The sequence below is a fragment of the Hippocampus guttulatus genome, chromosome 7 (assembly GCF_054856545.1).
Source record: "Hippocampus guttulatus isolate MCC_2025c chromosome 7, RoL_Hgut_1.0, whole genome shotgun sequence".
In the NCBI taxonomy this organism is placed as follows: Eukaryota; Metazoa; Chordata; class Actinopteri; order Syngnathiformes; family Syngnathidae; genus Hippocampus; species Hippocampus guttulatus.
The window spans coordinates 23,456,235-23,479,336 of NC_141267.1; the positions used below are offsets into that span (position 1 = coordinate 23,456,235).

The 23,102-nt window shown below is 50.3% G+C and overlaps 3 protein-coding genes across 5 annotated transcripts; 1 reads left to right on the top strand and 2 right to left on the bottom strand.

The window, feature by feature from the left end:
• Positions 1-147: 147 nt before the first annotated feature.
• On the bottom strand, positions 148-11,782 carry nfic (nuclear factor I/C). 3 transcript variants are annotated; one of them, XM_086116616.1, is made up of 13 exons: positions 11,592-11,782; positions 9,589-9,720; positions 8,168-8,344; positions 7,913-8,096; positions 7,238-7,312; positions 7,101-7,175; positions 6,517-6,649; positions 6,057-6,178; positions 5,863-5,976; positions 5,548-5,696; positions 5,284-5,455; positions 4,725-4,822; positions 148-4,105 (listed from the first exon to the last, which is right to left on the bottom strand). In XM_086116616.1, exons 1-13 carry the CDS (start codon positions 11,670-11,672, stop codon positions 4,085-4,087), a joined length of 1,533 nt encoding a protein of 510 aa, XP_085972742.1. In that variant the 5' UTR covers positions 11,673-11,782; the 3' UTR covers positions 148-4,084. The 3 variants fall into 3 exon arrangements, with proteins under 3 accessions (XP_085972742.1, XP_085972741.1, XP_085972743.1); XM_086116615.1 differs by having other exon boundaries at positions 9,589-9,759; positions 11,592-11,781; XM_086116617.1 differs by lacking the exon at positions 11,592-11,782 and having other exon boundaries at positions 9,579-9,700.
• A 1,885-nt stretch (positions 11,783-13,667) lies between these two features.
• On the bottom strand, positions 13,668-15,748 carry smim24 (small integral membrane protein 24). Its single transcript, XM_086114720.1, has 3 exons — positions 15,620-15,748; positions 14,243-14,369; positions 13,668-13,917 (listed from the first exon to the last, which is right to left on the bottom strand). Exons 1-3 carry the CDS (start codon positions 15,684-15,686, stop codon positions 13,827-13,829), a joined length of 285 nt encoding a protein of 94 aa, XP_085970846.1. The 5' UTR covers positions 15,687-15,748; the 3' UTR covers positions 13,668-13,826.
• Positions 15,749-16,617: 869 nt separating this feature from the next.
• lrrc40 (leucine rich repeat containing 40) lies at positions 16,618-23,040 on the top strand. The gene is made up of 15 exons (XM_086115492.1): positions 16,618-16,890; positions 17,606-17,787; positions 18,518-18,591; positions 18,675-18,804; positions 19,517-19,640; positions 19,738-19,877; positions 20,782-20,954; positions 21,029-21,119; positions 21,414-21,459; positions 21,527-21,629; positions 21,837-21,944; positions 22,022-22,129; positions 22,203-22,280; positions 22,351-22,536; positions 22,847-23,040. Exons 1-15 carry the CDS (start codon positions 16,746-16,748, stop codon positions 22,950-22,952), a joined length of 1,794 nt encoding a protein of 597 aa, XP_085971618.1. The 5' UTR covers positions 16,618-16,745; the 3' UTR covers positions 22,953-23,040.
• The last annotated feature ends 62 nt before the right edge of the window (positions 23,041-23,102 follow it).

Here is a 23,102-nt window from a genome sequence, read left to right on the forward strand (position 1 = left end):
AGCAAAACGGGAAAAACGTGTCGGTCGTGATTTGAACGGATAGAATAGTCGGCATCTCAGGTGGCGAGTGTGAGATGATTTGAAGTGTTTTTCAGTCCCCCGTACCACCCCACAGCCATTGCCCAGTAATCATCATCATCCATATGCTATGATATAGCTTCTTTATTGACGGGTTGTTTTTTTTGTTGTTGTTTTTGCATAGGCAATCACATTTAAAGTAAAGAATCCATCAGAGTTGACTGAATGCGAGCATTGTCCTTGTTGGGATGACATCATCGTCATGGTGTCAAGTCCAAACATCTCATTTCTTTCTTACAACTGACACGTCATGCAAATAAAGGTTGATATGAAAGTTTTTGCATTTCTTTTTGTTTTTTTGCTCGTTTGTTTGTTAAGAAAGCCAAAAAAAAAAAAAAAGCATCTAAACTGCAGCCCTTTTCTCCGGAAGCGTATTGCTGCCACACCAAAAAAAAAAAAAAAAAAAAATTGAAAGGGGGATCGGGCATCTCCTTTTGAAATCATTTTGGCCTGGTTCTTTTTAACAGGATCATAGAGAGCAGCCTAAGTGACATCGCTTGGGAATTTGATTCATAAAACACACACACACACACACACAAAGGACCATTGAGGTGAACCGGAAGTCACACTTATCCAAATTTAACGTGGGAACTCATCCCATCAAAAGTTGAACTTGACATGAAAAAAAACTGACGTTATAATGCAGGACATGACCAAAGTGCACGCTGAACCACGAACACGTTAGAACGCCGCACTTTTCAGGCAAAGACGCGCAAAACGTTTCACATGAGCTGAAACTGGTCACGTTAAGATGCGAAACATTTCACATGCGAAACATATCACGTTCAAGTGTGAAATTGGTCACCTTAAATTGTGACAGTGGTTTGCATTCAGTTTTGGGGGGCGTGGCAGCAATAAACGCGTGCGTACTTTTCACCTTCGAGCCTCTCTTTCGCCACCGCTCGCCTCTCCTTTTGCCGCCAAAGGACGATACCCGCGCGTCGCTTCGCTCGCTGCGAGGAAAGAAGGCCTTCCAAATCAAAACACTCACACGAGAATCCTTTTTTTGTGGTGTGGAAAACAGCTCTCGGCGTTTCGCTCATTTATAGCGACACACCACCCCTCTCCCCCCGCCCCCTTTTTTTCAATTTCTTGAGCACGCCGGTGTGAAGCTAACCCCCCAAAAATCTTTCAGCGTTACGTTTGTTAGCATTACTAGCTCACATGCTAGTGTTAGCATGGAAACTATGCTAACTGCTGTCTCCAATCGCAGCCGGATCGTTGCATTCAAAATACCGTATTGCTCGTCGCAAAAACGCTTGCAAGGATTATTTTTATTGCAACCGGCATGAGACTCAATCATTTAAAAACAATCAATAGTGAATTAAGCGGGCCTTTAGAGATTGAGGACAAAATGGACGTTCTCGCCGTCAATATGTGACTGATATTCAGTTGTTGATTAAAAAAAAATGCATTTTATGTAAAAATGAATTTTACAATTAATTGATAACCAAAAAGACTAAACTGACCATTTCACTGATCAGTAAAATGTTCACCTAATCAACGTTTTTTTTTTCAAATTCATCATAAAATGTTGACAAAAATGTTGTTCTTTAAAAAAAAATCATAGATTTTCTTTGTAATTTCAATTCATTTAAAAATATGAACTAATCCTATCATAAATCGCTAATTTACCCAACTAATTAAGTTTGACTCAGCCAATTGATCCTAAATATGACAAAGAAAACATGAATATTTCTGCCACAGATCAATCATCTTAAAAATTAAAAAAAAATATATATATATATATATGCAGTGGACCCACATAGCCGGGCCACAAAACAAAGCAAAAGTTATGCAAATAACTGACCCCCATTAGAATTGCATTGGGGTGGAGGGTAGGGGGGGGGGGGGGGGGCATTTTCTTGCACCCCAAAAAAAAAATGACTGAACAGCTTAGGACAGTTTTGTGTTACCGTTTGGAAAACAAAATCCCCAAATTCGAATAGTTGAGTCCAAAACCGAAGCGCAACATTTTTCTTTGTGACCTTGGCCTTGTTTCCATGTGAACTAGCTTTGTACCCGCCCTCCCCCCTCCAAAATGCTGCCACATAACAATGAAAAGAAAATGAAGAGATGAAAGAAAGAAAAATAAAACGCAGCTATAAATGCAAAGCTTTTCATTCAACTTTCAAACACCAAAACAAAACGCACAATGATGGCAGCTTCCTTCGCTAACGCGAGGCTTGATGTCGAGGTGACATCGCACACGAGTTAATCCATTCCTCCGTGATCCGAACCGTTTTTTTATCCTCCCGAGGGTCGCGGGCGGGGGACACCCTCAACGGGTTGCCAGCCAATCGCGGGACACGCGGAGAGCAACAACCATCCGCGCTCACAATCACACCCTGGGACAATATTTTTAGGGTGTTCAGTTCACCGATGGAGCATGTTTTTGGAATGCGGGAGGAAAGCGGGGTACCCGGAGAAAAGCCACTCCGGCACGGGCAAACTCGACCCAGGCGGGCCGGAGCGAGGCAGACGCCTACCGTGGCGCCCTCGCACAGACGTTGCGGAAAGCAAATCAAGAGCATTGGGCTAAATGAAGAAAACGGTCAGCTTTGGTTTTCTGCTTCGCAAACAAAAAGTTTATCCTCCCGACGGAGGTTAGCGCTAGCATCATTAGCATCACAATTGCGCAGGTGTGGCTCGGCCACCGGTCAAACGCTTCGCATACATTCAGAGTATTTAGACACACGCGTGTTTTCGTTATAGGATAAACTTGAGAAACGTACATGCAAAATAACATTGGGGGGGCAGCTCAAAATGATTATCTTTTGAAGAACGGGCACGGGAGAGTTTTCAAAAGTGTATTTTTACGGAGCTGAAGTGTTTTCTCATTGAGTTTCAAAGCGTTTTACGCCGCGTCTGATGGCTAAAAGCATTTTTAAAAAAGAATTTTGTATGATCTGTGGATGGCAGATTTTCACCTATTGCAGGTCGGCGTGGAAAGTACGCTGTGCAATAAACTGGGGTCCATTACAAAGGGACAGTGGATATATTCGTTTTAGCACGGATAAATGATCCATCGCCAATGCAAAAGTCTGTACCGGCTGGGCTACTAAGCGTCAAGCATTCTGGCATGCAACTTTTTTTGGGGGGGGGGGGGGGGGGCGGGGGGGGCTCTTGAATCGGTACCATGAAAAGTTTTGTTACGTTTCCAAAAGGTGTCATTATTATTCTTAGTTGAAGTGAAGGCAAGGCACGTACTGTGGTTTAGGACATTTCGTGCAAAAGAGACTTTCCAAAAAAGGTCCAGCGAGCGGGGCTGGACGGATGGGATGGATTCTGAGCAGAATTCTTGGGGCGGGGTGCACATTCCACATTCCTTCACGCATTGGCCCCTTCCACGCAGAGGTGACCCAAACTTTGTGCCGTCAAGGTAGCGATTGCGCATTTCGTCACCGCCGACAAGAGCATCTGAGTTGACGTCAACACGAGTGTCGGCAGCGGCGTGACGCGGCGCCGACGCTCTGCCCGAAAGAGGGCAAGAGTGGCCGGCGCTCGCGTACTTCTGAGCGTCCAACTTCATGTTTTCACACCGACTGTGATTGTCAACCCCAGTCTTTTTTCCTCTTTTTTTTTTTTTCGCTCTCTTTGGGGACGATTGGAGAAAGGAGAGGCGAGGGGGGGGGGGGGGGAGTGCAAAAATTACGTTTGAATGAAAAGATGGTACGTCTCACTCTCTCTCTAGTTGGGAGTCTTTGGGGAAATACAGAAAAAAAAAAGAGCGAGGCTTATTTGCATATATGGTAAGCAGCACCTGCAGGGAGGGGCGGCGTTGATGGACATCCTTTCCCGGGAAATCCTTGCGGCGACCAGTCTTGAGAGCCGTTTGGAGTCCTCGTGGCTCACGGCCCGCCGTGCGCCCACACCCGTACACGTAAGCGCGTCGTGTGTCCGACATCCTCCATCCGCGATCTGAAGCGATCCTCCTCACTGGGGTGGCTGATATCAATCGTTTGCGTTTGGGTGTGAGCACACGCAGAACAGATCGTGTCGCGTTTCAGTTGCCCAGATACCAAGACTGGAACGCACACACAAACACATCGTTAAACATGACAAGAAATAGGACTTACTATAAACTGTACTCAGCTCACTGTCACGAAAGTAGGTTCTGACTAGAGCGGCGCCTAGAGATACGCGTCCGGGGGGTGGGGGGGGGGGGGGGGGTAGCCGCCTCAGCATTTTCTTTTTCTTTTTTTTTTTTTTTAGCGGCGAGGTTTTCTAGATCAGATCGACTGCAATGCAGCAAATTGCACATCGACCGACATCACCTACGGTAGAGGACACATCACATTCCAATTCTCTAGCTCGCAACTATAGTGCAGCACACATTTAGACTCTACAGCAGGGCCTTTCAACAGGCGGCCCGGGGGCCGGACCAGGCCCAACAAGCATGTTGGTCCGGCCCAAAAGAAAAAAAAAAAAACACAGACGTCGGCCAGATGTACACATCCTTCTGTTACACACCACCTGGGAAAGCAGGTGGCGCTATTGAGTGGTGCAGTGCTTTGTCTCTCTAACGACAGTAGAAAAAGAACACAAAGAAGCGGCTTCACATCTCTTCTTCCTGCAGGTGAAATCCATTTTGTCCAATCCTACTACGCGCTCGTATCTGTGTGCAAATTAAGATCAGGACCAACCTGGGCTTGGTAGAGTCCGCCTGGGTCTCGAGGCGCAACGCCAACAAAGGAGGAGCGACTGGCAGGAGGGGTCCCTGGAGTCCCGGGGGCCGAGTACGCTGTTGTGACGACATCATCAGTCCACTTTGGCACACTCTATGGACCCGATTTACAAGTGGCCTCGGTCACGCAAATGCCGGTGCGAGCTGTTCTACAGGATTGCCAACCAAATGGCCGCGCCGTTGGTTAGCCGCGTTTCGATGCGCAATAGTGAGGAAAAATACGACGAGACAATTCTGGAGGAATTGCGTTTGAATGCTGAATGACCACATTTGGAATGCCATCCATCCGTTTTCGAATGCGCTTCTCCTCACAAGGATCGCGGGCGTGCAGACTACGGGCAGTCGGCGGGGCACACCCTGAACCGGCGGCCGGCCAATCGCAGGGCACACAAAGACGAACAACCATCCGCACTCGCAATCAGTCGAGGAATGTGGGAAGGGGAGGCGGAAGATGGAGAAATGTGGATTTGAAATGCATTTGGAAACCAAGGCAGACTTGTGAGCTGCCGAGCACTTACTGGGCGACGTGGGGGAGTTTGCCGGCCCGTCGGATGAGGAGCTACTGGGCGGCTTGACGTCGGCGACCAGGGCGGGCCGGGGCAGGGGGGACGGGGGCGGCCCCAGGGCGGGGGCCAGCATCTGAGAGGAGAGGTAATGGCTGCTCACTTTGAGCTGGTTGCTGCCGTTGAGCTGGAAAGACAACAACAACAACGACAAAAAGTTTCTCACGACGGAGCAGAAGGAAGAAGGCAAAGTGCCGTCGCCAAGAAGCGCTCGCTCACCGAGCTTTGGTTGGCGGGGTCGCAGGCCAAGGAGACCAGATCCTTCAGGGGGTCCTGGCCTAGGTGGGGAGGGTAACGGATCGCTCCGTGAGGGAAGTAAGATGAGGACGCAAAGTGCAAAGACGGCGACGGGTGCGGACGGGACAGACCTGAACACACAATACGCACACACAAGGATCATCAGGCACATCAATGAGTCTGTATGTCACCATGTCGCTTCCTTTGATATTTAGACAAAGGCTCACAAAAACAACGCGTTTTATCAACATCATTTCTATTTTATGTCGAGCACGAGTTCGCTCAGTCGCCACTGACCGCCGTGCACCGCGATGACGGGCCGATGATGTTGAGTGAACGATCCCAGCCTGGGTGAGTTTTCCTGGGCTGAAGGACTGTCCAGCTCGGCCTTTTTCACTGGAGGAGACACCCCTGAAACACACACGCACACGCACACTGAGAGAAGAGAATAACGCACACGCAGGCAAAGATTCACTTTGTTGAGGCGTTACCTCCTTCCATGTCATCCGTCCAGTTTCTGGAGCTGCTGCCCGGAGAGGACGGCGAGTGGTAATATTCTCCACCCGGGCTGCCCACCTCCTCCTCCATGGAGCCCGACTTGTGCCGCTTACTCCTGCGCGCGCACGCAGACGGACAGGCGCAGACAAAGTCGGGGGTTCGAATGAAATAAAATAAAAATGTGGATCGAAACATCCTTCTCAAACGGGAGCGGGCTCGGTGCCATGCTTGCGTGCGAATATGCCGTGGGGTTTTTTTTGCTTTTACCAGTCTCATTGCACATCCATTCCAGTAGATGGCAGCGGCACTGCAATTGTCAGGGTGGGCAAGGCGTATACTTTTACTTCCAACAATTTTAGAGACAAATGACCATCTTTAGGCTCTTGGAGTTGTAGTTTGCGTTGCGGTTGTGCTCTTCGCGGCCGTTTGACGAGTTTGTGTGCGCGTGCTTACCCACTGGACGAGGCGCCAGCGAGCGTGCGCCGCATGTTGACGGGCTGGGGAAGCGCCTGGTTGAGATCATAGGCCAGGTGGCCTTGGAGCTCCCCGATGGAGAAACTTGGTCCCACCCCGGATACGACGGGAGCTACAAACACACGAGCGCACACGCAGATGCCAGAGACTTGTTGACTTCAGGCCTTCTTCTCTATTAGTTTTCCTCATATCACGTTCGGGTGCGTCCTCGGCCTACGTGATGTGACCTTCAAAGAAAATCTTCACCTTTTTTTGCTCCCCCCCCCCCCTTTGGGGATGTGCTTAATTTCCCCTGATAACAAACGACCGTTGAAACTCATTTAAAGCCAAGTCCAGTTCAAAATGTTCTTTCCAAAATTTGCTAGCTCGAAAATAGCATATTTCAAATCAAAGCTTCATGAACTATACCAGACATGAGAGTAATGGAGTGAGTGATAGTGAGGTGGGCAGGTAGTCAGTGAGGTGACTACACTGGAAATTGCCAAGGAGCCATTTCGTTTGATGGCTATTCGTTTCACAGGAAATAGCAAATTCGAGGCTGAAAGCCGCACGGGGTGACTTACTTCTCGACACCTGCACCAGCTCGGTGACGCTGAAAACTCCCGACGTCACAAAGGCATCTTGGAACTCGGGACCGTCTGCGACATGCAAGCCGGTAAGTGAAGGCCACGCGCGGACGGCGCTCACGCTACACGCTTACCCATCGTGGCGGTGCGACCGTCCTCCTGATCGGACGCCACCGCTGTCCGAGCGGGACTGCCGCCCTCCTCGGCCTCTGCGCGCACAAAAAGGAGGGAAAGGCGTGAAGATAGCCATGGAACAGGACGCGGATTTACCATCTTCACGCTCTGCAAGATATGCAACCACTCATCTTCGATAGCGCTTGTGAGCTGGAACCCATCCCAGCTGTTGTAGGGTGAGAAAGGGCGCGGACTGGTCGCCACTTCAGGTCAGGGCACAAATGACAAACCGGTCGCCGCAAAGTTAACGAGAACTAAACAAACAAACAAAACAAAATAACTAAAGCCAAAATTGTTTACGAAATCAAATTTTAAAAAAAACACTAAGTGAAACTACATTTTACAAAACTAACGATAATGATTGTGAAAATGTCCGCCGTTCTCATCTCTGTCAACGAATTCAATCCACGCGTGTTTCATTTGCTGTACACCCCCACAGAAGAAGAAAGGCCAAGCACTCAATGTCAGGGGGGGAAAAAATAAAGCCTGCCGAGCAAAGAAATGGGTGCCAAAGTGGAGACTTGCTTCCTAACGTTTTGGCATTCAAACTTCTGTTCGCGAATAGCTTCCGAAAGGACTCGCGGCTGCACTGCCCCCACCCCCCGTGCCCGATCAGACAGCAGACGTGTACTGGCCTTTGCGGTGGACGTAGTAGGCCAGGTAGAGGTCCAGCTCCTTGACGGAGACGGAGATGTGCCTGGGCTGCACGCACAGCAGCGGGTTGGCGCAGTGGCGGCCCTTGACCAGACGCTCGCCGTCCGTGCTCTCCAGCGGGATCCCCTTGAACAGGATCACCATCACCAGGTCCAGCCGCCACACCTGCAAAACCACAAAAAGCACCCGCGCGTCAGCCCCGAGGGACGCCATCGGCCCGCCTACGCCCGCTCCACCTTGTCGGCCTGTCTGAGGCAGTCGATGCGTCGCATTTTGCCTTTTTGGTCGGGATTGGACAGGACGCAGCAGGCCGCCTTTTTGCCCGTGACAGACATGACAAAGTCCTCTCGGCATTCCGGTCGGATGTCCTTTCGCAGTTTGGCCAGAAGCCGACTGGCCCACTTTTGCTTCACCTGCCACCAAAACAACAACACCGATGTGCTGAATAAGGATGTGAATTCATCATGGATTTCATTCGGACCTGTGGCTTTCCACCAAGTTGCCTGACCGATACTAAGAAAATAAAACAGTGGACAAATTCCATTTTTTCAGGGAAAATGCTTTTTGCTTATTGCCTTTTGAAAACAAAAACTCAAGCCTTTTTCTTCCTTTGATCAATGCAATTACGATGGGTGGTGTCAATAACATGTGGACTTTGGCTATTTCCCCGCCCGGTTCTTTGCCTCGACGAATAGCGGGGGTCCACTGGTCTAAAATAATTGGCGCAAGCAAGAGCAGCATGCTGCCGGTAAACTGAACAATGTCGTCAGGGCGCCCTCTGCTGGACATGATGGGCATGATATGCCTAATTTGGACCCTGGCTGTCCACCGTGGTGCCTGATCAAAAAAAAAAAAAAAAAAAAAAAAAAAAAAGACCACTCTGAATGAACATTTACGCCCTTTACAAAAGTCATTTTGATCGACTCTGTCACAGCTTGCTCACGTTTATTATAGTGCTTATGTTATTATATTCGGAGGTGTTTTCGGTATTTTGACCACCTTTCTTCGTTTGACGACAGGTTCAAAATAGTGGTGCTCAGTATGATGCAGTACATATTGTTGGCTTCTAAAACTTGAGTACATGCACAGAAATGGATCATATAAGATCAGAGGTTGCACAACGTTTTACTCATTTTTTAAAATTCATTGAATTGGCTACAACTGATAGACAGGCCCGGTTATTCAAAGATTAGGCAAAAAATATATATTATAGACCTGTATATATAATATACTCTGTACTATTAGATACATACATGAATAATTTATGATCTGATATAATCCATCCACCCATCCATTTTCAACAGCGTTCATCCCGAAGAGGGCACGGGGGAGCTGCTGGAGCCTGTCCTAGCTGGCTTCGGGCGGAAGGCGGACTAGACACTCAACTGGTCACGAGTCAGTTGCAGGACACATACAGCGACAGACAACATTCACACCGATCCCACGCCGCCCACGCACATGTCAGGCAGGTGGACCACTACGCCATCAGTGACTACTAGTTGATATAATAAATGAGAAAGAAAAAATGCTGACCGTACAAAGTAAAACGATCATACAAATCTTTATATTATTTCCAGTAAATACTTGAACCAATTACTCCATAAAATGAACAGCAACAAAGGTAAACATGTATGAACATTTGTGTACCATGACGCACCTCCGCTTTCTCGCCGAGGAGCTCTTCCTTGACCACCCTCTCTTCTTCTTTGGTCATCCTCTTCTCATGCTTCTTGAAGTACTTCCTCTTCCTGGCCTGCAGGTTGAACCACGTGTAGGCGAACGCGCGCACCTGCGGCAGAAGCGCCTCGATGAACGGATGGAACTCATCCTGAAAACCAAGACACAAGGGGACTGATGAGTACCATCGACCCATGAAGTCCAAACCCGTTTGCATGAGGCTACTATTGCTCTCACTGGCACCAATGACATCACTTCCCGTCGCTCCTCTTTGTTATTGTTACCCACACACTTGACGTCCCCTGTATGACTCAGATACGTCTGAAGATGGAAAAGGCGTGATGGAAAAGAAAAGGAGAGTAGGAGGGAAAACTGGGAAAGCGCACACATTTTATTTGACTCCGGAAAGTCCTGTTTTTGCTCCTCCAGGCATCCAACAGTACATGTTTCTTATTAAAGTCCTACCTTAGCTCACGAAAGCCCCAATTTACCAGGCAGATGATTATTCATTTATTTGTTTAGCTTTGAGTTACAATCCTCAGCTACGCCGAGATAAAACGGTGCGATTGAGGTACGCTAATGCCCTGACATGTGGGCAAGGAAAGCCACCTCAGTTGATTCGGCACAGTAAAGCACACAAATACAAAATGACAGCACTCACAAGGAGCTGCTGCAGGCCACAATTCGGAAATTAACAGGCAGATTAACCAATGACAGATTCCGACATGGCACCCAGGACACGCCCTTTCAAGGCACACGTTGAATATGACGGTTTCATAATTAGTATTACACTCCATAACACTTCACTTTTGATACAATTCTTGAAGACAATGTTCCTGTCTTCATTCTAAACCGGTCAGACCAATACTCGTTTTAGAACGTGACACAATAAGTTAGTGTTGTCCGCTGGATCAGGAAAGGTTAAAAAGTCGTTTCAAATCAACACTTTGACTCCATCCAAGTCCTGAAACGTCACTTTGTTGCTTCTCGCCCATCAGTCATCACAATGAAAACTGGGTACGGTCTCCTGTGCTACTTCTTCCTGAATTCATGGACCGAGGGGCGAAGGACTGGCCGTGGCCGGCGGCTCTTAAATGTGCAGCTACTCGCCGGGACCGGAGGCCCTCTGTTGGCCATACTTTTGTCCCTCGGCCCGCTGTGTCCGACTGCGGCCATTTTCTGCTGAGTAACACGCAAGCAGGCGCGCGCGCGTTCCGCCGCCGGCAGGAAGTTGAACTTGGCTTTGTCAGGCCGGCCACTGGCCCCGGGCAAAAGCCACCCAGAAGGACGAGCCTTCGCGCGGCATTCGTCTCGCCGAGCCGCGGTGCGAAGGAGCCCGGCTGGCGACACAAGAGGTCCGCTTCCGCACCGTAGCGCTCTCACGCCAAACTCCCTCGCGAAAAGCCACCGATCCAAGCAGAGCGACGTTCGTGGCAGTATTACGCGGCGACCCGCATTAAGCACCTCATGTTCTCATATTAGGTGGCGTTTTGACCAATTCGGCCTCAACGCGAGATGCTATGAATGCCTGTTAAGGGCGATATAACAAGTTGTACGTCGGTTTCGGAGGCTAACTTCCGCCCTGTGAAGGAAGCCCTTCGCTGGCGACCCAACTCTAAAAGTTCATGTTTTTAAATACAAAGCGTTGCGTGTCGCTTGCGGTTACTCAACCGAATTGTAGTTTCGAGCGCGTAGGTTGAGAAAGCTCCAGTAGTCATGTTCTAAAAAACGCGACTATCCGCCAATGTCCGCATGTTGTTTAATCCGCTTGCTTTTGAATGAAGTTTGGCGAGGGACTCGTCAACGTCACACGTCATACTGAGACTGCTCAAGAACTAAACATGGGACATTTGGAACGGAGAAAGGAAAACAAATTATTCTCCCAACTCGGCTCCATGGCCTTTTTTGGGCACGCCGCGTCTCGGGACTCAAAACGCTCGAGAACCCAACCGCTTTTGATTTGGGTTGTTGTTGTTGTCCTACCATGTCCGAACCGAGCCGCCAGCCGAGGAAGTTGGAGCGGATGTCAAGGCCGGCCCATCTCCAGCCGCCTTCCCTTCTCATTCCATATTCACGGCCGACAGAGCTCCGTGCCAGCGGGGGGGGGAAATCCAGGAGCGCAACCGTCCCGCGTCGAGCCCCGGCCAGTCCCCACCCCACCCCCGCCACCTTCCCCCAGCTCGCCCCCTCCCTTTCCCGGCAGGCTGCGGCAGAATCCGACGGAGCCACGTTCACCTTTTGGGTTTACCTCCGCCAAGGAGGCCTCCTCCTCTAGTCCATTGATTAGCATACAACAACAATGACTTCGATTTCAGGTAAGAGGTATCATTGCGTTGCACGAAAGGACCCCTCAGCCCCTCCTCCCCGCCCCCCTACATCAAAGGAAGCTCACTGGCATACTTTTCTACATCATTATTTACAGCGGCCCCCCACTCCACACACCAAGAAAGTGACCCAAACACTTGACAGTGATGTCATCAACTATCAACCACACGGCCCCCTCTCTATTTGGAAAATGAGCATTATTTTGCATCCAATATATATAAAGAATCAACAGACTGGTCGTCGTTCAGTATCAGGTCACACAGAACAACAGAATGTTCGCCAGTCAATGGTGGGGCACATATAGACAAACTGAAGTTTTTTTTCCTTCATCCTGTGGGTGAGTTTAACGCGCTCGCCTCGTCGCAACACCCTAGGATGGTGTTTTTCAAAAAATGTGCTTTGCGATCTTACCCGGAACAAATACCAAAGTTTGCCGGTTTTGGCAAAGTCATGTATCCTGGTTAAAGAAAAATCGAGCGGAACCAAGGCACCCCCACCCCTGCATCATCCAGTCACGTCCCTTGGAAAGTTAGAAAAACCAAAATGAGTCTGTACATGTTGGAGCAAAACAGGACGTCGGCCATTTTGGTATGAAGCAGCCATCATGAATTCAAGTCAATAGCAAGCAGGCATCTGCAACAGTTTGAGGATTCGTCATGAGGATGAAAAAAAGGAATGCGGCACTTCTCCATATTTACTACATGCGTCTACATGGTATTTCAACGAATGTGGACCACATATTTTCTAATATTTTCCTTTTGGTCATCATTTTGTGTTTTTGTCGACCGCCGCACTGGATTTGGCGGCTTCATGGTCAGCACGCAGTGGGATGGCTGACTCAGCCGCGACCCACAAGCGCTTCTCTGGCTCCCCCTGCTGGTTGTCACACGGAAGGAACTCAACACGCGAGCGACAACAAAGCACGTGAGGAAAAAATGGCGGGCGGCAGACTGACGAAGGCGAGAAAGTTTCTGGGGGTTTTTCTTTCCCCTCAAGCACAAAGGAGCACTTTGTTCCCAGCAGGCTCCGCAGGGCCTCGGGGTGAATAGGGACCAGCGTAGGCTTGGGGTCTGCCTTGCGTCATAATGCCAGCTGTTTCTCATATTACGACCACCCGTTTCGCCTCATGAGAGGCGGGGGACTCGAGTCACGTGACTTGACTGGAGTCAGTCTTAAGTTGCCAGTTCAAGGACTTAGGACGAAAACGTCTGAAAGACTGCACCGGACTTGACTCATCTGTTGTGGAAGGACCGTGAGGAAAGATGTTGACGCAGGAATTATCCTTTTTTAAGATGGATTAGCCGCAGCGGTTTAGCAGAATCCTCAGCCTCTTCCCGCTCCATCCGCACTCGGACACTTGACGGAGATTTGATGGAGAAACAATTTTATGGGGAAGTGATTTTATGTGTGTGTGTGTAATTTGTATACAAATGCGCGACGTACATCAACATGTATGGCCGACGCTCAGTTTCGCACCCGCGACAAGCAGAAAGAAAAGGCCTTTTGTACCTCACGGACGCAAACTCTTTTCTTCAAAGATATTGGAGCCACGAGTGCTGCCATAAATCAAACGATGATCTGACTAAGCGGTTCAATTGGTTGAAATGAACCTCCATGCAGTGCCCGTCACGGCTGCCCACTTCCTTTGGCATACCAGCCCGCCATTTTTTTTTTTTTTTTGTCCAGAAAGCATCCAATCTGTAGGCCACATAACGGCACACGGCTCCGGCAGAGTCAAGAAGAGGCGGCGTTTTATTGACCACATTTGGACACCCAAGGTGTCAAGATATGTTTAGCGTAGCGCACAGACTGAGATGTGATTGTTACGTGGACATTTGTGGCAAAAAAAAAAAAAAGGAGACGAAACCAAAGCTGGGAAATCCGTCTTTTGTCCTACAAGCTGGTTTGTTTCACTTCGTCTTCGCGCGTTTCCACCACCTTGTTCTCGTACCCAAACATGTCTTCCTCCTCCACCTCGTCCTTCCTGTGACACAAGGCAACAAGCCGCATGTTGGTCACCACTAGAGAGCAATGCGCACTTATTCATACTGCGTTTGTTCCATGAAGTTCCATTTGGGTTTTTTTTTGGTTTTTTTTGCTATCGCAGTCTGCAGGTTTCTTTTGCTTGCGCTGCCTCCAGACTTTTGTCCAATCAGATTTCAGCCGCCGTGTGTTGCCATGTGGATCTAACCAGCCTGCCCAGGACACGTGGGACTTAGTGGGGCTGTTTCGTCAACCGATCAGATTTCTGTCATGATTGGGTTATGATCGTTGTTTGCCGACGACGGTATGCGCTGCGTGAGAGTGACCTGTCCTTCCCCAGGAGCCTGCTGAGGATGACGAAGACGAAGACGACGAAGAGGAAGACCACCACGGCCGTCAGCCCCGTCAACCACGGCTGAAGCGTCACCGAGCCCGAGGCGGACGCACGCACATCTGACAAACAAATTAAAAAAGAAACGACAGATGGTGGCCCGGTAATCCAGTGGTTAGCACGTCGGCTTCACAGTGCAGAGGTACCGGGTTCGATTCCAGCTCCGGCCTCCCTGTGTGGAGTTTGCATGTTCTCCCCGGGCCTGCGTGGGTTTTCTCCGGGTGCTCCGGTTTCCTCCCACATTCCAAAAACATGCACGGCAGGTTGATTGGACGCTCTAAATTGTCCCTAGGTGTGAGTGTGGGCATGGATGGTTGTTCGTCTCTGTGTGCCCTGCGATTGGCTGGCAACTGATTCAGGGTGTCCCCCGCCTACTGCCCGAAGACGGCTGGGATAGGCTCCTGCACCCCCCGCGACCCTAGTGAGGATCAAGCGGTTCGGAAAATGGATGGATGGATGGATGGACGACAGATGGTTGTTTTTCATTCAAGTCAACAGCTGGACGTACTTTTACCTGTTTACAATTCGTCATTACTTTTCCAATTCATAGCGAAAAAAATCGTCGGTGGAGCGATGTGAAATAGAAGCTCATTGCAAATGTTTTGTATGTTGGTTAGCAGGTCCACCTCACAGAGCAGAGGTCATGGGCTTCCTGTGTGCAGTTTGTATGATTTTGAAAATATATTCTGCGGACTTTACATGTACTGTATTCATTTGTATTTTTTGTTGATTTCAATATGTATTCACTCTGAATTCAAAAGTTAGGTCAACAATTTTAAAGCTGTTTATTCTTAAAAACACACACACACATTTTTAATTCATTTCAACATAAAGTGAAAATGAATTGTTTTATAACGGAATTAAACGTAGGCAAATATTCCATGTATGTTTTGATTTGTATTCATTTGATCCAATTCTTCAAATTCACTAATATTGGGGGGGGGGGGATGTCTTTATGTATTGTGCATGTCCATCAAATATTAAATGGATAATTAAATGCACATTTACGAAAAAGAGACTGTCCTATTATTTTACAACTGAATTATACATTTTGATGACCCACGACCCCGGTGAGGAAAAGATAGCGGATGGATGTCGTTCCTAAGTTCTCATTAAATACTGACTCCAATCATTTGTATTCCAAAAAACAATCAAATAAAAAATGAACAATTTTACATGTGTACTTACAAATTACTCAGTTAATTATATTGAGTGATTGATGAATTGCTTGAGTGATTGATTGGTCTCAACTGTGAAAGTGCTGCACAAAAGTTCAGCCAACGCCAAGGTGGAAAACCAAACCAAACTTTACCTGTTTTGCGAGTAGAGGCCTGGGCTGCACTCTGCAGTGCGCAGAAGACGACAAAAGCCCAAAACATCCCGAAAGTGTCCGAGTAGCTTGTTCACACACAAAGACAGATGACGCGCTACACTCCTCAAGCTTTTCCTTTTACTGCGGTGATCAAAGGTCACCGATACGCTGTGCTTTCCCTTCCAATCAGGGCGTGGAATCATCACGCTGCCTGCTGCGTGTGTTAGTCGCAAGCAGCGTGCGGCCCCTCGATAATACGCATCCAACAAGTATTACGGCAAGGACAAACTTCATTAGGTGGAAGTAAGATTATGATTTCAGACTAGCGGTCCCTATAGGCAAGGCCTGTCTTGTTAGGAGACAAACATCGTTCATGAGGAAAGCTGTAATGTCACAAGTAGGCCAGTTAAGTGATGAAAGTTATGTGATTGCAAATTGTCCATGAAGACAACATCTGACTAGATCGACAGAAGACTGATGAGTTGACTGGGTCGATGGTTGATCAATTGCGAGAAAACCTCTGATTTCAGACTGTCACTAAAGGCAACACCTGACACTGTAAAACGCGAAAACCCTCCGGAAATGTGTGTATTTTAGAGTTAAAACAAAAGTTGAATTTAGTTAATACGGATAAAGTTGATCAAACGTGAGGAAAATTGTGATTTCGTACTGAAGCGACTTCAGGTCAGGCAAGTCGTTTTAATGTGAAACAACCCAAACGGAAACGATGTGTTTTCGTTGCCATTTTTAACCTTAAAATTTGTGTTATAGATAAAAGTACCGCTAAAGGACACACACACACACACACACACACAACCCCCCCCCCCCCCACACACACACACACACGACTATAACATGGGTGTTCTCTGTTAGTGGCTCGAATCACGGTTTCAGGTGCTCTTGAGCTAAAAATATATATATCTAATAAAATAAGAATCAATCTGTGCTCTTTTATTGTGACGGAACTTGAGCTGAAGTGACGCATGTAGTTACGTCAACGGTGGCGGGCGGAAGTGAGCGGCGTCCGGGCGTTGAAGACTCAAACAAACGCCCGAGGAGGTTTCAAGCTTGAACATTTGACGAGTCCCAGCGTTCGAGGCGACCTTTGGAGCTAACCTAGTGGCAAATGTCTCGCTTGAGAGGCGCGCAGCAGGTCGACTCACTGCGGGGCTTCAGGGCGCCCGAAAGTGAGCCCAGCGTCCCGTACGGACTCCTCAAGGCGGCCCGGCAGAGCGGAACGCTCAACCTGACCAATCGGAGTCTGACCGAAGGTGCTTTCACAAGTGGGGAAGCTCCCCAAACCGCCATTCGCGCCTTCGCTGCCGCGGGTCTTCCAACTGAATCCAGATCAAAGTGTCGAAATCGCTATTTAATCCAAATCGCACGGCAGCCAGCCTAAAGATCGCGTCGTTCGATCGGTGGCGTGAAGAAAGGCGTGATGACAGATCGTTCCCGAAGGCACCCCGTGCCGTTGATTTTGGTGGACTGAAATTGCTGATTTGGTCATCTCGAGTTCCCTTATACGGCGGCATTATAAAAAAAAAGGAATACAATAAAAAGCAAAACACTCTTGTTGAGGTCGTCCTGTCGATGCTCGCTGATCCGAAGTCTTGAGTTTTGTTGGACTTCCGTTAGGAGGGAAGAAAATTCCAATAACCAATGAATCAGCCCGTTTGTTAAAAAAAAGAGCACATCATGTGTCAAGTAACTTCTTTTTGCTGTCCCAATAAAGATGTGAATTACAGGCAGAGCATTTGACTGTTTTACAAGACTTTCTAGTGGGATAGTCCTTTAGCATTTGACTTTTCAACAGAATGTTTGTGTGAATGTTGTCATGTGTGAATGTCTATGAACTGCAAAACGACGTTACAAGACCTCATCTTAGCCGATGAAATCGATCAATAATGTCATGTGTTGATGTTTTTTTTTCTTCTCTCTCTCTCTCTCTCTCTCTCTCTCTCTCTCTCTCTCTTCCCCCTCCGCCAGTCCCGGCGAGCGTGTACCGGCTGAATGTGGACACCCCCGAGGAGGCCCACCACAACGTGTCGTTCGGCGCGTCCGAGCGCTGGTGGGAGCAGACGGACCTCACCAAGCTGCTGCTGGCGTCCAACCGGCTGACGCGCTTGTCCGACGACATCCGACTGCTGCCGGCGCTCACCACGCTCGACGTATGCCGGCTTCACGCTGACAGTAACCGAAACGCCGGGGCCTGAACCAAAAAGCAGAGAAAATGAGCTTACTGCGAAAAGAAGACTTGCACGCTCATGTTTATTGCTTTGATGACACTCCAAAGTCGACACTTTGTACTTGTGAGGGCAAAAGAATTTATCGATACATTAAAAAGAAGCACCGCCCGGCTGGAGTGGAAAATGAGTGGCTTTTCGGCACGGCGTTCGCGCCACAAATCTTTTCTCACGCTCGCGGTTCTACCCTACGTACGCAAAGTCTGTCGATATGTTTGTGGGTTGCCATGGCAAGGCCATCGGTCTCCCCCTGCATCGACGGGTCGAGATAAGATAAGAAAACCTTTATTAGTCTCGCAATGGCGAAATTCCCAATTCACAGCTGCAAAGTTATGAAAGGAAGAAGTAGAACAACAAAATATGGGAGCTGCTGGAAAGGCAGCCACTATCGCGGCGCCATTTTGAAGTCAAAATAACAAAAATAACACAACACGACACATAGGACACGGACAGTCGTGCAATCTTCACCACTTTTCCGCATACACTTTGTTGTCTGAAGCGGTTCTCGATGAAAGAGGAGAGGATCAAAGTGTCCTTTCACCAGTGGATCGGAGACGTCGTGCTGAAAATGTGCACGCGTCTGCTACGAGCTAAGTTTTGAAAGCAAACGCGTAGCCGGAGATGTCGTGACCGCCGCTTGTCGTTGCCGTTTCAGCTGCACGACAACCAGCTGCAGGCGCTGCCGCCCGCCTTGGGGGAACTGCGAGAGCTTCAGCAGCTGCGACTCGGGTAAGGCGAGCGCCGCGCCTCGCGCGCCCTTTTCGCCCTTTGCGCTCGTCGAGCGCCCACTCCATGTTGTGCCGTTTCTGCAGTCACAACCGCTTGAGCTCGCTGCCGGCGGAGGTCTTCTCCCTGAAGAACCTGCGCAGCCTGACGCTGCAGCAGAACCTGCTGGACGCGCTACCCGAGGAGCTGGGCCAACTGGAGGCGCTCACTGAGCTGGTAGCCACCCGCCCACCGCTCCCTTTTGGCATGCCGTCGGGGAACGGGACCCCTTGCAAATGCAGTAGTCGGGTCGCAGTCGGGCCCCGGGAAAAACTTTACTGCGTGTCTCCGAACGGGGCCTCCTGTGAAAAAGCCTTATGTCCCCCCCCCCGCCCCCTTATTTTTTACCTTATTATGCGAACGGGATGTCCAACACACAGCCACCCCATTTTTTGTCTTTTTTCCAATTTTTATGTTAATGCTGCGGTCCGCCTCGTAGACATCCCATTCACGTGAAACAAAACGAAAAACTCAAAAAATACAAAAATGTCCATTCGTGGTTTTTCACACGACGGCGACACTATATTCCCCCGGCAGTATTTTATTGATAACCAAAATATAGGCTAATCGCTACCGAAGAAACGTGCACCACGTCGGCTAAATAAATAAATGTGAACGTTGGCGTTTCCGTTTTAATCCGCGCGCCGTCACCGACGAGACCCGCGCGGGGGCTCGAAAGAGGCGGCCGATCACAATCGCGACGGCGGCTCGCGGCCCAGTGACGGCGAGTGTTGGCGCTCGTTGAAACCTTGGCCTTCTTTCAAGCCCCGTCACATCGGTCGTCAGCCCACGGCCGATCGCCGTGTTGTCGCACCCGTCCGGAAAAAGGTAACGAGTAGCGGCCGCCGTGACTTGAAATGACGTCCGCCCAATGGGCGGTGGGTGGCAGGACGTGTCGGACAACCGGCTGACGGAGCTCCCGTCCGGCCTGGGCCGGCTGGGCCGCCTGCAGAAGCTCCAGCTGCGCCGCAACAAGCTGGCCCGTCTGCCCGACGGCCTGCCGCTGCTCACCAGTAAGACGCCAACGGCGCACTTGGAATCCGGCTCCCTTTCCTGAAAATCGCACTTGCTTTTGAAAAAGTGCCCCCCCCCCCCCCCCCCCCTGCGCAGATGTGAAACTGCTGGACTGCAGCAACAACCTTCTGAGCGAAGTTCCCGCCAGCCTGTCGCAGATGGCGGCCCTGGAGCAGCTCTACCTGCGCCACAACAAGCTGCGTCGACTCCCGCCGCTTGGCGCGCCCGCGCTCAAGGTAAGACGCCCGTCTCATGGTCGACTGCGTAGCAGGGGGGGGCGCGGCGCGGGGGCGCAGGGTTCCATTCTGGCACTGGCTTTCCCGTGTGGAGTTTGCGCGTGTGTGTGTCCCCCCCCCCCCATCCATTTTCCGAGCCGCATCTCCTCAGGAGGGTCGCGGGGCCTGCCCGAGCCCATCGCAGGGCACGCGTAGGACAACAACCATTCGTGCCCGCGGTGACGCAGAGTGACAATTTAGCGCACGACATTAACCTGCCGTGCATGTTTTCGGAAGGTGGGAAGAAACCGGAGTACCCGGAGAAAAGCCACACAGGCTCGGGGAGAACATGCAAACTCCACACGGGGAGTCCGGAGCCGGAATCCAACCCCGCACCTTTGCACTGTGAGGCCGACGCGCTAACCCCCCCCCCGAACACCGGGCCTCCCTTAAAGTACAATTCATCTCGGATTTTTTTTTTTGAAAATAGATATCATTTGATGAAAATTTGGAATCAATATGTCAAGATGAAACTTTAAAATCATTTTTGATCCAAATGGCTGGCATTGGGACCATTTTGTATTTTTGCAATATGGAAACAATTGGGCAATCCCCACAGGGAGGTGTTAGTTTGATACATTTTTTAAAAAGCAATGACATTTTTGCCCCATTAAAAAAATGTACGTCATAAAACCGGGAGCACTTTCTAAAATATTGTCTTGGGTTTTCCTTGGATGGGTCGCAGAAACGGGAAGTAACATTTTAACAGCTGTGAGGTTGGTGTTTAATTTATTTTTTTTTGGTGGGACACCTTTTGAGAAAGTCATCGAGCTCGAAATGCAAGCGTAGGCAGGCGCCCCCCGACGCTCGACCATTTGCATCCAAGACGCAAATTGGCCGTCACGTCGCCGCCGCGTTTGCGCAGGAGCTCTACGTGGGGAACAACCAGATCGCCGGCGTGGCCGGCGAGGACGTGTCCGGCTTCGGCGCCCTCTCCGTGCTGGAGCTGCGAGACAACAAGATCGCGACGCTGCCCGAGCGGGTGGCCGCGCTCGGCGCGCTCACGCGTCTCGACCTCACCAACAACGACATCGGCACGTAAGTCCCGTCGCTCGGCGCGCTTCGGAAAAGGCCGGCGCGATTTTTAACGGCGCTTCCCGTCTGCTCGCCAGACTTCCCGCGTCGCTCGGCCTGCTGCCCGAGCTCAAGATTCTGCTGCTGGAGGGAAATCCCCTGCGCGGCATCCGGAGGGACCTGCTGACCGTTCGTCCGCTCGTCTTGTCTTCGGCCCGCTGCGCTCTTTGCTCCTTTGGTGGCCTCAAATTGGCGACAATTGAAATGCGTCTGGCCCAACTCGCAAGGACGCGAGTTTTTCTTTAAATTTAGTTTTTCCTTTTTTTTTTTGTATCTCAACCTTTTCAAACATTTCTATAGTTTGTCATGATGACTTGGATATTTGTCGCAAATTGGCCCCAAACCTCTTTGAGAGAGTAACCGCCTGCAACAAATGCGACGCGGCAGTCAAATGAATGACGCTTGACTTTTCCTCGGCCGCAGAAAGGAACCGGCGAGCTTCTCAAGTACCTCAGAGGAAGAATTCAAGGTACAGCCGCGCGCGCCAATCTGCTCTCTTGACATCAACCCGCCCGCAAGCATTTTCTAACTTTCAGAGGAGCCCCATCGTGCCATCGACACGCCGACCGCCACGACGCTGCCCGGCCAGGCCGCCATCAACGTGCACAACATCAAAACGCTCAAGTCGCTGACGTACAGGTGAGCGACGCCGTCCCGCAGGCGCCAAACTCGGACGGGCTGCACTCAATGTTTAGAAAATTCAGCCCGCGGGGAAAAAAAAACCCCTTTGACTCGGCAACACGCCATTCGGCGGACGGGTCTACAAAAACCCCGTTGGGCACCGAACCGAAGCCACGCGGAAAGTCGGCCATTTTGTCGCCAAGGCGTTGTCGTGTTCCCGCTCAGCGACAAGAAGGCCGATCGCATCCCGGACGAGCTGTTCCAGGCCGCCGCCGAGCACGCCGTCGCCTCCGCCGACTTCAGCAAGAACCTGCTGAGCGACGTGCCGCCACGGTGAGCGAGCGAGTCGCCTATCGGGTCCGACGCGGTGACGCATGCGTGTTTGGGCCATTTTGTGTGCGTGCGTGTAGGCTGTCCGAAACGCGGGCCTCGCTGACGGAGCTCGACATGGCCTTCAACAGGCTGAGCGGCTGCTCGCCGCTCTGCTCGCTGGTCAACCTGGTGCACCTCGACCTCCGGTACGCGCGGCAAGGCGGCCATTTTGGATTCAAGCGGCCATTTTAAGCGGGGTCTTTTGTTTGCGCGCGTCAGGAACAACCGGCTGAGGGATTTACCCGTCGAGCTGAAGAACTTGACAAAGCTTCACTCGGTCATCCTCAACCACAACAAGTAATCCTCCCGCGAGCTCACACGGCGACGCTCGGCGCGCGCGGGCGGGCGCTAAAAATTTGTGCTGCAGGTTCAAGTCCTTCCCGGAGGTTTTGTACGACATGCCGTCGCTGGAAACCATCCTGCTCGGAAACAACCAGGTGGGAGGCGTGGACCCCGCTCGGTTGCTGGGCCTGCTGCGCCTGTCCACGCTGGACCTGTCCAACAACGACCTGCTGGACGTGCCGCCTCAGCTGGGCCTGTGCACAACGCTCAGGTGGGCGCCCGTTGCCATTCGTCACTACGGCCGCCGACATTTTTTTTTTTTTTCCTAATTCATTTGAAAAAGAAAAAAAACCGAACAATCAAGTCCTCGTTAGCCGCGGCCCAAGAGCCCTTTATTCAACCGCAACTCGCCATGTTTTGAAAAACGAAAGCCTTTGTAAAAGTATTCCTTCACTTTGTTCTCCGCACCGGATGTCACGCCACGCGGCTTTATGAGGAGCGTTGGCCATCTTCATCCCTCAAGCCATTCACATGCTCACGAAAATGAGCAAATCACAGTGTCCCGCGTTTGTGTTGTTCAGGTGTCTGAGTCTGCAGGGAAATCCTTTCCGGACGCCGCGTGCCGCCATCGTGGCCAAGGGAACGGACGCCGTGCTGGAGTACCTGCGTAGCCGCATTCCCGCATGAGCCCCCAATCCCAAACGGCCCGCTCCTCGTAAACCCCCAAATCGCGACGAGCCTTCTTTATTCATTAAAGAGATGTTTCATGTGCCAACCGTTTGACTCCACTTGCAAAGCTTTCTGAATCGAGGGCTCACATCGGTTCAAAATTCAATT

Bases quoted from the DNA above. Each gene is read 5' to 3' on its own strand.
- nfic (XM_086116615.1), bottom strand. From the start codon at position 11,672: ATGAGAAGGGAAGGCGGCTGGAGATGGGCCGGCCTTGACATCCGCTCC. The intron at 7,176-7,237 runs GTAAGCGTGTAG...TGCATGTCGCAG, and splicing joins CGGTCGCACCGCCACGATGG to ACGGTCCCGAGTTCCAAGAT. The intron at 4,106-4,724 runs GTTGGTCCTGAT...TGTGCGTTCCAG, and splicing joins GCGGACTCTACCAAGCCCAG to TCTTGGTATCTGGGCAACTG.
- smim24 (XM_086114720.1), bottom strand. From the start codon at position 15,686: ATGTTTTGGGCTTTTGTCGTCTTCTGCGCACTGCAGAGTGCAGCCCAG. The intron at 14,370-15,619 runs GTAAAGTTTGGT...TTTGTTTGTCAG, and splicing joins GGCCTCTACTCGCAAAACAG to ATGTGCGTGCGTCCGCCTCG. The intron at 13,918-14,242 runs GTCACTCTCACG...CTTGTGTCACAG, and splicing joins AGGCTCCTGGGGAAGGACAG to GAAGGACGAGGTGGAGGAGG.
- lrrc40 (XM_086115492.1), top strand. From the start codon at position 16,746: ATGTCTCGCTTGAGAGGCGCGCAGCAGGTCGACTCACTGCGGGGCTTC. The intron at 19,878-20,781 runs GTAAGACGCCCG...GCGTTTGCGCAG, and splicing joins TTGGCGCGCCCGCGCTCAAG to GAGCTCTACGTGGGGAACAA. The intron at 21,460-21,526 runs GTACAGCCGCGC...TCTAACTTTCAG, and splicing joins CCTCAGAGGAAGAATTCAAG to AGGAGCCCCATCGTGCCATC.